Here is a 15,237-nt window from a genome sequence, read left to right as displayed (position 1 = left end):
GTAAGTGAAGCAGCCACACTGTAAGAAGTGATGGTGCAGTGCTGAACCTGTGTAGCTGTCATGAGGCTTAAAGTCTTTTTTAAGTAATGCATTTCAAGAGTGTTGATTAACACTAATACACCACTGTTTAGTGCAATGTGCGCTTTTGTATTGTAACTTCTTATGTTTGCACACTTGTTTGTGTTACATTTTTTTTCTTTAACTGACTTTATTTACTTTATTTCTTATATTTATGTACACTGTTTTATTTGTTGTATTACCTTTTTGACATTCTAACTTCAGCTTCCATGTTATATGAATATTTTTACTCCATTTATTATTTTTTATTCACCTTTTTTTATTATTTATTCCAAAATGGACCCATCTTCAGGAAACACAATTTTTCAACGCTTCAATTCAATAACATGTTGGTTGGACAAACATTTTAAAAGGTGTCACTTCGGGTAATTGTGACTGCATCTCTCACTATTGTTGTAGTAACGTGATCTTCATCCTCATATATCCGTTCAGTGAGCTTTTATCTCCTGTGTATAAACCTTTATAGTCTCCAATAAAGTCCCACAGTGAACCATTCTTCTGTCAGTGTGCTGTGAACACCACAGCAGGATATCATCAAGCTCCCCACAGTGTTCAGTGTTTCCAGGTGGCCTTCAGAATAAAAGCTTTAGATTCCTAAAAAGAAAAGTTATGTTGCTATATTTACATCTCTTGACAGATACCTGTTATCAAAAACCTACATAAATTCTTGGTTTTATATTGGGATATATTTACTACTTTTGTAACAACATGAAATTAGTGTAAATAAATATAGTTAATAATTGGTTCATACATTTATTTGCATGTTTATATCAATAATAATAATCATAAATAATCACTTATTGGTTATGTGTCTCAAAATTATGAATTAGTATCTCACAATTATTCTTAAGAATTCATTTTGAGATAATAAGTCACGTTTTTGAGAATGTTTTAAATATTTAAAGATACTAAATCATTATTAGGAGATATTCCTAGGTCCTTGAATTGGTAAATGGAGCCATGGTTTTAGATGTTGAATCAAAAGTTTGCTTTATTCAATCATTTTTTGAGGAAGTTTCATATTTTGAGGTTTAAAGTCATTATGTTGAGTTAGCCTAAATACTTCATCTGTAGGAGCCATAATTCCTATTTTGCCAATGCTTATTGTATCTATAATTATTTGTTTACCTCATGTTTAATTGTAATTGGTTGGAATATTGGCAATTGTCACATGGATCCAAGATTTCAAGATTGAAAGGTTTATTTTCATAACATATGCACAACTGTGTAATGGAACACTTAGATCACAGGCTCCTCAACAGTGCAATTTACAAGACGTAAACAAATCGAGTTTATTGGTATTTAGGTCACCTGTGGTAGGCCGGTTTTGTGGATGACAGAGAGGGTGAAATGCTCTGACCTTTCCTGTTGACCGTGTGGTCCATACTTGGTTATTATTGTGTTGTTTCTTCATTAAAGATGATTGAACTCGGTGCGATGAGCAAAAGTGTACAGTCTTAGCGACATGACTCATTTGGAGCTGTGTTGCTACAGAGTCTGTTTTACTCACCACAACACCACGTTTCATATTTGCTTCCCTTTTAATGGCACAATTGTGCTTCCATACATTAAATAGCGAAATTAACCGGAAACCGCTTTTATTTTTGAAGTCTTTTACCAGAAGTTACGTTAATGGCGCTTCTTGCCGTCTCTTCACCTAACCGCAGCTTGACTGTCTTTCCCCGGTGACACATCTCCTCCTCTCCTCCTCCTCCTCCTCCTCCTCCACCACCTCCACTTCGCCATTGTGTGCGGAGCTCGGTGAGTGTTGGGGTCGAGGCAGTCGCCGCCGGAGAAGGAGAAACGATGGCGGAGTAGAAACTAACAATTTAAACGGACTAACGGCTGGTTTCTCCTCCATCTTCTGCCCCTTTTTCGTCTTCCATCTGACCGTCTAACAGCTCCCGTTCCCGGCCTCACCGACGACACCCATGCAGCAGAGGAGACCCTGGATGGGACTAGCTACATGTGGTGAGTGACAGACCACCTTTTATACCCACGAACTTGTCCTGGTGCTGCCCAGCAGGAGAGCCGTTTGTCGGTCAGAGTGGGAGCCGTTGGTCGGTTAGAGAGCCATTGGTGTTGTAACTTATGGAGAGAAAGCTGCTGGCTTTTTTAATATAGTGTTTAAAATATTGTATGGTAGTTAAAGCCTTTACTTAAACAGGGACTGGCCAGTTAACAATAGATACATATATAGATATTTTTACAACTTATTTTTACTCATTTGTATGTATATTGTGTGGCTCTTTAAAGCACGTTGGGCTGCATCTTGGATGAAAGGTAGTATAAAGTTGTATTACTATTTATTATGTATTTGATTTATCCCAAGTTGGTAAATTGTTTTGTCACAGCAACCTTTTAACTGCCAATGTAGGCTTACAAGAAGTAAAAAGTAAAACAAAAATACACATATTAAAACAATGTATTTGAAGTTGAATACACCATAACATACATAATCAATTCATCTCTATATACCAATCTACTAACGGGACAGAAACTTAAAAACATATTGTAAAAGTCAAACATATCCTAACAATCAGAAAGAGTGAGTTTTTGTTACAAATGTGATGAGAAAAACCGTATTTTTCTCCACGGTGCTGTGTGGAGGTTGTGGCCGGGTGTGAGTGCCTGGTGGCGGGGCAGGTGGCGGGGAGCAGCCGGTGGCCTGGAGGTCCCGGAGGATCTGAAACCAGCTGCTGCTTTGACAGCTGCAAACTGCGCTCACTGTCACCCGCAGTGATTTATATCTACCAGCGAGTGAGTCAGTCAGTCAGTCAGTCAGTCAGTCAGTCATATATGCATGTTTACAAGTCAGGGAAATGATGCAAAATTGGCTTTTAAAATCCCCCAAAATGTTGTATTAGTTGGTTAAGAGTGTATGTTTATCAGAAGTGACTTTTTGTCTTTGTGGTTTAACTTTAAATTACCTTTGATGTTCATGTAAGGGCTTTTAATTCACTTCTGGAAATCAACATTAAGTTCTCAGAGTCATAAAGCTGCTATGATCATTTGATAAAACGATTAGTTGATCAATACAACATGTGGAACTTGTAACATCTTGAAGTCATTTTAGTAACTTTTCGAGCCAAAATGCCAAACATTACCTACCTCCAGTTTCTCAGGTGTGATGATGTGCAGTTATTCTTTGTTTTATATGACAGCAATTGAATCATCTTCAAGTTAACCAGATAAACTAAGCAAATGATAAGACACTCATGCGGCCAACTATTTAAACTTCCAAAGAAGTTATTGATTTACAAGGAAAAACTCCACGGATAAATCAATAATCAAAATTAGCTGTAGCCTCACTTTGTTTACTTTACTTCTCTATGTTCTGTTATGAAGTATCATCAAACATACCTGTCAGGTCCCCAGCTTATTGTATAACAGGTAATTCATGTTTTGAATATTAATTATAGCATAAATTAGACGCTGTATTTAGTTTGGACAAGCCTGAACAGTGTACATTTTCGCCTATTATCAATGACATAATCCATCCTAAACGTCTGTCATGTTGTATTCCTGTATTGTAGTATAAATGTGTTGTGATTTATTGGCAAAGAACATTAATTGTTTATTATTGTATCACTTAAATCAGCTGTAGAGAAGGCCTGAAGTAATGATATCTCAAATATAATGATCTTGTCTGACCAGCAGTTAATAAACAAACCCAAAGATAATGGCCTTAAATTCTTATTTGTGTTAAAAAAGTGAAATCTGGAAACAATACACTTTCAATTTAAGAAGTAGGAACCAACACGTGTGATTCGTTGAATGTCAAATGTATCTTCCAGTGTTGAGCTAAGCTACTTAAGTTTGATTTAGTTCATGGGTCCACTTCAGATGGAGTTTTTTGGAGTAGAATACATCAGTTTGGGAGGAGAGTTTAAGTTTTATTGCATGCAATAGTGGCCACAAGGACAGGATAAGTAATGTCAACAAAAGGGAAATGATACCTGTATACATGATTTGCATTTGTAACATTTAGACAGCAGTATTGCAGAGTGGTGTTTACACGGGTTGTGGCGATACAGATCTGCAACTAGGGGATCAAAGGTCAGCGCTGTAAGTTTCCTGGTGTGGAGTCGATCTTTAAAGGGAAGAATGTGGTGTGTGGAGTTTAAAAAGTGGAGCAGGCGGAGTCACAGCAGACTGACAGACGTTCACTCTGCTCGCAGTACAATCAGCACTTTGTGTGTATTATGTAAGACTTCGACATTGGACTCACACACTCTGCAGGATGCCAGTTACACTCCACTCTGATACAAGATGTGGAAGACACGGCTGTGCTGCGGTGTGTACAGCTCAAATTGGTTGATCCAGTTAATCGATTTCTTATGAAGTCATTCATAAAGTAACAGCACTTGATAGTGAGGCTGTAATAAGTGTTTAAAGAGGACATATTCTGCTCATTGTCAGGTTCACATTAGTATGTAGTGTCTCTCCTGGGACATGTCTCCATGCTTTAATGTTCAAAAAGCTCTTTATTTTTCTCATACTGCCTGTGCTGCAGCACTTCTTTTCACCCTCTGTCTGAAACCAGAGCCCAGTCTGCTCTGATTGGTTAGCTGGCCGGTTCTGTTGTGATTGGTCAACTGCTTAGCGATGTCCCGCCCCTTAGCCTATCACGTACAATGTGTTGGAGAGCTAGCCAATAGAAGCGCAAGTGTTCCGTAGGGATGGAACTATCTTCAGTGTGTGGGAGAGAAACTCTGTCTGGAGGGGACACAGGGATTTTTGTCTTTGCAGACCATTGACATGCACACAAACCTATATAACACACTACAGGAAACATAGCTTGAATGCCTAAATCAGCACGCCTCACAGAGACAATGTTTTAGGTGTCACAATGTTTAACATGCCGCCTATATTAGAAAAATAACGTGTGTGTATCCAGCCCATAAATAGGATACTCTCCGCAATGTAATGGGTTCTTCTAAGTCCCATGCTGCACCATTCCCCCAAGTTTCATGAAATTGCAGCAAGTAGTTTGTCCTTTAATCTGCTGACAAAAAAGCAAATCGCACCAAAAACGTAACGTCCTTTGTGGAGGAAACAAGTAAGATTATCAATAAGATGCAAAAAAACTAAACGTACATTATGCCAGATATTAAAACCTGCTGACGTAAAGTGTCATAAATACAAACCCTTAAAAACACAAGCCACAAAGTAAAACAGTTCACAGAAGTATAAACAAAGCATGGAGTAAATACTCAGAACGATTGGCTGGTAAGGATGTCATTAGTCTTGCATGTTTGTGGTCATAAACCAAAGTGTTGAACACCTGCTAACTTATTATTCTAAGTAAGTTTATCCCTGTCACCTTTTGAAAACTGGGTCTGTGTAAACTATATATAGTTCAAATGTTCTGTAATTGTTGCAGCTCTTCTTTCTTAGCAGTAACAATGAGAACCTCACATTTACAGCCCTGATTATTAACGTATTCAGTGTTTGGAGTAAAGTGAAACTTAATTAGTTACTTTCTCTAAACACATGTCATTTCTCATAACTGGCAGTACATGTATTTTCTGTCAGTGTGTGACTCATCAGTGACTCGAGAAACTGAAAGATAAAACAGCTTGAGTCATTTTAAGTTTCTGTGTGAAGTGGCAGCAACAAATATGCAAATGTGTTTTTTGCATTTTATCTTTAAGCTGAAGTGACTGCTGCTGGACGCCCTGTACATGATGACTCACACACACACACACACACACACACACACACACACACACACACACACACACACACACACACACACACACACACACACACACACACACACAAACACACAGTGGGGAATATCCTGCAGTGTGTTGAGGAGGCGTGAGCAGCAGCAAACACACAGGATTTCTCCCCTGTGAGTGAAGTCCACCCTCACTTCCTGGAGTCTTTCTGTAGTTTCCCTTCAGATGCAGTTACCGACAGAAACAACGAACATACTCATATGTTTTATAGCTGAGTTATGACTCAGAGACACAAAAACGAAACCCTCGCAACACAAAGTTAGAGAAGAGGAGCTTCAGCGTTTATTTGAGTATTTCCTCGGCATTACAAGAATCAGAAAGAGTGTTAAAAATGAAATTGTGGGCTGAGAATGAGCAACACAACACATCTGCTTTTCCTCTCCTGAGTGCAGCGATTATAAGCGTCTCTTTAAACAGATCAGTCTGCAGCAACATGTTCCTACATGTCAGGCAGAGGTGCGTGGGCACACACACACACGCACGCACACGCACGCACGCACGCACGCACGCACGCACGCACGCACGCACGCACGCACGCACGCACACACACACACACACACACACACACACACACACACACACACAGTCAGGTAGACAAACAGAGATGTCCAGAGGGACTCTTTTCACAGTATCGGTTCCTTTGAGTCACGATAATGATTTGAACTTTTGAGTTTTGATGATTTTTGCTTATCATGGAATCTGTGTCTCTGTGACAGCTCTGTTAAAGTCTGTGCAAATACAAACTCCGGTGCTGCCCGCTCCATAAAACTGTTCAACTGACCGCATCAGAATCATGCATTTACATACTGAGCATTAAAAAATGGGTCTGTTCATTTTCACAATAGACTCTCTTTCCTTTCCATAAACCTCAAATCTGACGGCAAAAACACCGGACCTGTGTTTACACTTCTGCCACTGAGAGTAATTATTAAAGATATGTCGATACACGCTTTTTTTAAGCCGCCCTAACACAGCCAGCAGCTCCTCGCAGCTCCAAACATCAGCGTGAATCCCCAAATATGCGTTACTTGGTTCAGCTGATCACATATTGGTAATTAATGAGTTTCTTACCTGGAAAAGTGTTATTAAAGTTAAAAGTTTTGCACTTTTTGGGCAAATAAAGATGTTTTGTGTGGTGATTCCAAATGGGAATCTTTCTTTTTGTTGCAGACTTAAAGCAACATGTCCCACCTGCACACAGAGGGCAGATAGTGATCATAAACACGCCCCCTTATCACAGTTTATTCAGGAAAAACCAGCATAAGAGCTTTTGTCTGTTATCTGAATTTAGTCCTTACTTAATCAGATCATAACTGGGAATTAGGAGTGAATGAAAACACACACACACACACACACACACACACACACTGTCCCCAGGATGCAGCTCCTGCAAAGTCTGCACTGCAGCAGTGTGTCTGTGGGAGAGAAAGATGGCGCTCGCTGCTGTGTGTGTGCTGCTGGCTGTCGTCAGGATGACTAAACACTGAAGCTGCTGAGCAAGAAATTCCTGTGAAGGAGGCGGCTGCAGCTCGGGGGGGAAAACAGTGAGACACTGAGACAGTAACACGCTGACCTCACTGTCCTCTCTCTGGAAATCACACGCTTCACACACAACATGTATCTCTCTGCGTGTGGAATCACAGCCTTACAGCTTGAATTAGAAAAAGTGACTCAGCTGATTTTTTGTTTCATTTACGGTGAAACAGCTGATTTACAAACCACTACGGACATGTCACATGACTCTGAGGTGGCTGGTGTATTGGACAGGTGAGTTTTAGGTGTGTGCTTTTAGCTGTGACTCATTTTAATACAATCTGATGCTAATTAATGTTTCTCACGCCACAGGTGAGTTGTGAGTCAGGTGCAGGTGTGTCAGCGGTTTCTGGACAGATTAAGCTGCAGATTTAATCAAACAACTCTGAATGTGATCAGGGTGAATGTATGCACTACTGTGAGGTTAATAAATTCACAGTTTCAAGATATTATTTAATCAGAAGGACCTCAGATGTTGAGGGTTTGTAAAACTCAAAAAGTATCCATAGATCAGAAAAGCTTGTTAGTCTCACCCTGAACGATGCATAACAGAGCTGCGGTAATACGTTGATTAAGTTAATTGATAGAAAATCACTTGAGATTATCAATGAATGCTGCAAACAATGACGGCCCAACACAAGAACGAATCAAATAAATGTGCCCTCTTACAAATCTGTCCCATTGAATATAGGTTTGAAAATGTCAGCATTAGTTTAGAGTAAAATGTACTGCTTTAAGCCTCTCAAAAGTTAAAATCTGAGGCCTCGTTTGGTCTTCACAGTGGAGTATCTTCAATATCTTGGACATTTGATGACTAAACATATGTCTCCAGGAAATGGAAAAATAATCAGCAGATCAATAGCTAGTAGAAAACTATTGTTAATTGGAGACGTAATGCAGGTGAAAACTAAAATCACGACATCAAACGCACCTTAGATTTAAAAAGAAGTAGATCCAGGTATCTGAGGTCACCTGAGGTCATGTGACCACAGGAGTGTATACTGAGGCTCCGCTGTGCACTGAGAGCAGAGCGCTGTAACACAACACCAGCTCTGATGGTTTAGTCAATGGAAAGGTATGCAACACACACACATGTACAAACACACACACACACACACACACCTGACGTGTCAGATCTTCAGACAAAGACTTTGTTTTCTTTTCCTACAAATGCAGAGTTTCTGAAACTATTTTGGGATTTTCACTTCATCAGATGGACAGCTGGCAGAGGGGAGGGTGGGGGAGGAGAGAGAGAAGGGGGATAGAGGGGGGTGGGGTACATATTTGAACCTCAGCCAGCTGATCCGAAGTCAGTCACAAGATTCAGTCCTGATTTGAAAGGATGCTCTATCACAGTTTCATTAAGGCACAGACAGACAGACACGGGGGAGCAAACATCTCCCTCTCTCTCTCTCTCTCTTTATTTTTCTCTCTACCTTTCACTCTCTCTCGCCCCATCACCCCCTCACCTCGTCCTCTGGGTGTCGGAGCAGATGGCCTCTGAGGGGCCCCCACAAGGGTCTAAAGTAGAGAGGACGAGGGCGAGCACATGAATAATCATATATAGGAAGTGTGTGTGTGTGTGTGTGTGTGTGTGTGTGTGTGTGTGTGTGTGTGTGTGTGTGTGTGTGTGTGTGTGTGTGTGTGTGTGTGTGTGTGTGCTGCCTCTTTCAGTCTCTGTCAGCACATTCAGACCCCTGTTGGCAACAGGTCACAGGTTCAAGTCCCCCCCCCCACCAGACCACCCAACAGCTGCTTCATCTGCACTCACAGGGTAAAGAAGTACATGTACTCCAGTACTCCAGTACTCAAGTACTCAAGTACTCATCCGAGGTACTTTTACCTTCGTCGAGTATTTGCTGCAGTACTATATCAAACAGCTGGTGTGACCTATAATGTGAAAGAGACCCTATCGATTATTGGGGGGGGAGGGGTTTCTCACTTCAACAGTCCAAACTATCCCTTCAAATCCCTCGACAGGATGAAGGTCAGACTCAAAACTTTGAACCGTCCCTCAGTGAGGCTGTCTGGAAGATGAGTGGCTTGATGAGGTGTGTGTGTGTGTGTGTGTGTGTGTGTGTGTGTGTGTGTGTGTGTGTGTGTGTGTGTGTGTGTGTGTGTGTGTGTGTGTGTGTGTGTGTGTGTGTGTGTGTGTGTGTTCAGTACGGAAGTCGGCTGTTTCCTGTGTTTTGTTGTTCAGGCAGTCAGAAGGTGTCAGACTGACTCTCACCCAATCAGCTGAGTGAGGCTCACATGGAAGCGCGTCAGCTGACTGCTAACACACACACACACACACACACATTTCTCATCAAGCCGCTCATCTTCCAGAAAGCCTCACTGAGGGACGGTTCAACGTTTTGATTTCCCCAAAGTTTCCAAGTGCAAGAGGAACCCTTAACGTGAACCTCAGTTAAAATAGGAATAAAACCAAAACAAATTTACACTTTTTGGCTCGAGAAACAGTTTTGTCTCCAAACTATTTTTTGTTATATACTTAGTATTTAAAACCTTCTTTAAAACTTTTAGGGCTTCATTTTGAGTGAAGTCCATCATTTGTTGTGTCCATGAAATGTTCAAAATGATCACACTGGTTTTGGGGGATTCAGTTTTCCGATGCTGTGCAGGCCTCTGCCTCTCTCTGATCCATCTCTGTCTCGTCCTCAGATCCATGTTGGGTAACGGGGTGAAGCGAAAACTGGACGAGGATGAGGACGTCCTGGAGGAAGAGCGGCGTCCTCCCGCGGGCGGCGGAGTGTCGCCGGCGTCCTCCGGCCTGCAGCGGCAGACGGTGCTCAACATGTCTCTGATGAAGCTGTACGGCCCGCGGCCCGGCGCCGACCTCCGCCTGCAGCGCCGCGTCCTCATCAACAACGTCATCCGCCGCATCCACCACGACTTCCGGCAGGAGGGCGGCGTCGGGGCGCTCTTCTTCTCTGCCGCTCCGGCAGCTGTCAGCGAGGACGAGAGCTTCCAGCAGCCTCCGCCTCCCCCCTCCTCCCCCCCCTCCTCCTCCTCCTCATCCTCCTCCTTCAGCATCCTGTCCTCCTCGCTGTCCGGACTGACGGACTCCTGCCTGACCCCCGCCTCGCTGCTGGAGGAGGACCTGCCCATGTTCTTCACCCTGCCGCCCTCCTCCTCCTCCACCCAGCAGCTGATCCACTCCCCCAGGCCGCCCCCGCCCGTCCCGTCCCCCAAAGACAGTTTCTCCTCTGCCCTGGAGGAGATCGAGGAGCTCTGTCCTTCCTCCTCCTCAGAGCCGCCGTCCCCGCTTCCTGCTCGGGTTCTCTTTGACGTTGTCATGAAGGAGGAGGGCCGGGGCCTTCAGGAGGTGGAGAGCAAACCTCCTCCTCTCCCTCCTCCTCCCTCCCAGTCCTCCTTCCTCACTGACTTCGCCCTGGACGACGTCCTCTTCACAGACATTGACACGTCCATGTATGACCTCGGCCCCTGCCCCCCACCGTCGGGAGCGCCACCGTCCAAGATGGCCTCCGCGCTGACGGCGGACGACCTGGTCCGCTCGATGTCGGGGTACGGAGCGGCTGCCGGCGCCGCCCAGAACCAGCCGTTCAAAATGGACCTGGCTGAGCTGGACCACATCATGGAGGTGCTGGTGGGCAGCTGAGGAGACCCTGTAACGCTCGGTTCGTTTTGTACAGTTTTAAAGACGGGCTTCACCCCCGGGTCATCGGGAGGATTACAGCAACTTCAAAATAAGTTCTAAAACAGTCAACTAGGCTAAAGGCCTGGTCCATATTGGGTTTAGAGGCTCTGTGATGTAGTGAGTGTGCAGAGCTACAGGTAGAAAAAGTCTTCCAGCTCTCTCTGTCCCAAACCAACAACCTCTACATGAAAGAAGAGCGTCTGTTATAATAGCGTTGTTTTATTTGAGCCTGAATGCTGGCACTCTTGACTGCATAACAAACATGTTAGCTAAACTGCTAACAGCCAGAACACCCTCACAGTTATTCATACTCATAATGCTCTCCTACACCTTTTATATTCTGGAAGAGGACCTTTAATAAGCTGGACAAAGGAAACAAGCTAATAAGCTATGATAGAGTCCTCCATGTGTGACATCAGCTCTGCATTTGGTGCAAATAATAATGTCAGAATTCAGTTTAACTTGCAGAAATTGTGTGTGGATTTACTGCAAATGTCGAAGCTCTGGACCAGGCCTTTAATGTGTGAGGCAGATGACACCAATCAGATCCACATTTTAGCCTACAAAGATTCATTAATGTTTGTAAAACACACTCTGCAGCGTTAATCCCTGAGTAAAGTGTTGGTAGCACTCTGAGCTCCACTCTGAGGATCCACTGTGTGAACGCCCTCCTCACAAAGACACAAACAGAGCCTCGGTGTTTGTCTTCCAGCTCCGATGACTCCGGCCTGAAGTCCCGTTTTCCTACCGCTGTCCGAGGAATTGTAAAAAACTAAAATTCTCCAGAGACTTTTTTTCTACCGTCGGTGCATGTTTCCACAGATGAGATGAAGAACAAATCTCAAAAAGCATTTCTAAAAAAAAAACAATCCAGTGCCTTTTTTCTCAAACCTCGATCACGCCGTCACGTCTTGCTGTCGCTCGTCACGAAGCAATACCAGTTCTTAATTACCCAGAATGCATCCTGTGATCCCACCTGCAGAGACACTTCTGTCCAGAAAGAGTGTGAATCTCAACGTGTGTGAATGTGGAGCGACTTCCTGTTGTTGTTTTTTTAAATGGAAACAAACGTCTGCTGTTTTTATGTATTTTTTCACAAATCCAAGAGAAAAAAAGCAGAAAATACATTTAATTTATTTGAGTTTTTATTGGATTTGACAACAAGAAAAATATATAAAACAACCAAACTTTAAGTTTGTAGTTTTCACCTTATTTGTTACACCTTTGTCCTGTCTATCGCTCATAATATCCGACATACTTCCTGCCGACAGATCCACTTTGTGTCTGAACAATAATCACTGCTGCTGCTGCTGCTGCTGCTGCTGTTGTTGTTGTTGTTGTTGTTGTTGTGAAGACTGTCTGGTTAAAAAACCTTTATTTTTGGAAGGAAAACATCTCATTGGTTGAGTTAAAACCTAAGCTAAATTAGCATAAATCAAGGAACTTAATTATAAATATTATTAAATAAATGCTGATAATTGAATTTTACTAACAACATTTTTCCTGTTTTTCCCTTAAATTCTCAAATTTCATCAAAGATAATTTCTTATAAATGTATGACTTTAAAACCTCTAAGAACATTTGATTTTCTTGAGGTTTTTTTTCTATATTTATCATTTTATTCCCACAAAATATCCAGGTTTTCTGTCGTACATTTACCACTTTACTCTCGTAAAGTCTTAGTTTTTTATCCGCTGTGTAACTTTTAGTTTTACCAACAACAGACCCCTGGTTTTGCCCTTCAAAGGTTGGGAAAAGATAATTTCCTCTTAATGGAATTAATGCATAATGTATCTTTGCATTTCACTTGACTGACATTGGATGTGTTTAAGCTGAGAGCCAGACCAACAACGTTTCTGTTAGCAGACTAACCCAATTTAGCTTAGCATACAGAGCGCTAGCCTTTCAAAAGAAAACCTTCTTGTTGAAACTCGACCAATGAAAGGATTCCTTACTAAAATACAAGTTTTAAAAGCTCAATTTCAACCTGGAGTAACAAAAAACTAGATAGAAAAATAGAAAGTATGTTTTGTAGTAAAACTGCATCCCGGGGATTTTACTCCACAGAGGTGAAGACGCAAGGTTTCACACGCAGACGTTCCCTTTATCAGAAATAACTCTATGAATTATTTATTATCCCGCAGCTTTGTGTGTATTTATTGTATCTCTGGACACTAATATTTGGTCTGTACAGAAAAATAAATATGTATTCTTTGTAAAGATGGATCCACCAAGGCCGACCTGTCGGTTCAGACGTCGTGTTTGGTGGAAGTCTAAGAAATATTCCGTCATTTAATAAATGATCGGAGGTTTTTTTAATACTATGTAATGTATTTTAGGATTCAGCAATGCAAACGCCCGCAATTCAACCTATGCCACAGTGTGTGTGTGTGTGTGTGTGTGTGTGTGTGTGTGTGTGTGTGTGTGTGTGTGTGAGTTGTACATGGATAAACTCTGGGCCAGTTAAAAATGACTAAATCTGAATAGAAACTTTAGATATTACAGTTTTTGTCAGGATTTAACTCGCTAACGTGGCCTGGATCTAAATATGTAGATTTCAAATTGATTTGGGGTATTTTATTTGTTGTACATTTTTGAACCGCCTATATTTAATAATAAATAGTGTAGACAAAATCCAGACACTGAGAGTCCTTCATGACAAAAATGTCAAAATTAAACAGCATTAACAAGTCAAGGAACTCAAGTATCAATATGAATGAAAGTAAAAGTCAAATGTGTTTTTTCAACATTCCTCCAATTTTCTTATAATTTTTTTATTTTTGACAAGATCAATAATTGTCTTTAGTTTTTAACTTCCTATATAAAGTCTAAAATAAATTCTGTAGCCAAAGTCCAGATATTTCACCCCTTAACGACAAAAATATCCTCGTTAAAATACAAAGCAGCGTTACCTTTTATTAAATCATGCTCTCAATCCAAACCCCTTATTTCAAAAATAATACTTTTTAATATGTTCTACCAGATTGAGGAATGTCATTGCTTGCAATACATGATTTTAATCTTTGGTTAGTTATTGCAATGCTTTAAAATCTATGGTGCTATTCTTTTAACATATCCCCCAAAAAATTCCCCTGGCATTTTGTGTGTTTTCCATCAGGAAAAAAAATGACGTAAACAAACCGGCATTTAAAATGTTCTTAACCTTAATACATATCTGGTAGTTATGATCAGGCCTGGAGCTGTTGAAGAGATTTAACTCTGTAAAGGTGGAACATAATGTCAAAATGTGAGTTAATTGAATGAAAGTTAAACAGTGAAGTGTTGAAGGTGAACTGTGTCGCCCCCTGCTGGACAGATGCTGTAACAGCAGGCAGGGCGTTACACATCATGTACAGGGTACTTAAGTGTACCTTGTGTATTCTAAGTTTTATATTCATATAGTTTTACAGTTTCTACAGCTGATAAAAGCTGTCATACTTTGCTTTTTGTATATTTTACTTTAAAATGACATTTAATTTAACATCCATTGTCTTTTTTTGGGATCTTTCTGGAGTTGTTTCTCCACTATTTACACTTTATGTAATTACTTTGGCAGCTGTGACACATAAAATCACTTAAATTGGTTACATATTCACTTTAAGCATCTATGAATGAATGATGTATTTAAACTAAGAGACAGTGATCCCTTTTTAGTGTATACATTAATAAAATAATTACACTGTTTTAATGACAAATAAGTTAAATGGTGCTGTGTGTTTTTAAAACCCTATTCATAAAGCAGTATCGGCGTCCAACATATCTGAAATCTGTGCCCTTCGGTTCCAAATTTGAACATATTTAATATAAAAATTGACAAAATTTGACTGAAATGCAGATTTTATTTAGATTTGATCCTTTTTAAAACTGGCTCAATGTTGTTTATCCTTACTCTTCTTGTCTGTTTCCATCCAGAGAGTGAAAGCTTGGTTGTTGTCACCAAACCAAAGTTGTTGTGTTTTTTTGTTATTATTATTTGTCTGTTGTTTGTAGCAGCTCTGTGGCTCCTGCAGGTTTGGACTGGACATTAAAGGGAGGGTTGAAGTTATTCTGGACATGGATCTGTGCCTTCTCTATGCAATACAACATGTCTTCTCCTGACGACGATTATTATTATTATTATTATTATTATTATTTGAATGTGATGAGGATTCAGCTCTGAGGGGGGGGGGGCACTTTAGTAATTTTATTTTATACATTAAATGAATTATCTCATCTTTG

The 15,237-nt window shown here is 41.0% G+C and overlaps 1 protein-coding gene across 1 annotated transcript; it reads left to right on the top strand.

Moving 5' to 3' along the window:
- Nucleotides 1-1,819: 1,819 nt before the first annotated feature.
- Nucleotides 1,820-15,231, top strand: LOC134864274 (SERTA domain-containing protein 2-like). The gene is made up of 2 exons (XM_063883117.1): nucleotides 1,820-2,049; nucleotides 10,023-15,231. Exon 2 carries the CDS (start codon nucleotides 10,027-10,029, stop codon nucleotides 10,978-10,980), a length of 954 nt encoding a protein of 317 aa, XP_063739187.1. The 5' UTR covers nucleotides 1,820-2,049; nucleotides 10,023-10,026; the 3' UTR covers nucleotides 10,981-15,231.
- Nucleotides 15,232-15,237: the final 6 nt, after the last annotated feature.

The sequence above is a fragment of the Eleginops maclovinus genome, chromosome 5 (genome assembly GCF_036324505.1).
Source record: "Eleginops maclovinus isolate JMC-PN-2008 ecotype Puerto Natales chromosome 5, JC_Emac_rtc_rv5, whole genome shotgun sequence".
Classification (NCBI taxonomy): domain Eukaryota; kingdom Metazoa; phylum Chordata; class Actinopteri; order Perciformes; family Eleginopidae; genus Eleginops; species Eleginops maclovinus.
This window is presented reverse-complemented; position numbering and strand designations above follow the sequence as displayed.

Excerpts from the sequence above, each read along its gene's own strand:
- LOC134864274 (XM_063883117.1), top strand. The coding sequence starts at position 10,027 with ATGTTGGGTAACGGGGTGAAGCGAAAACTGGACGAGGATGAGGACGTC.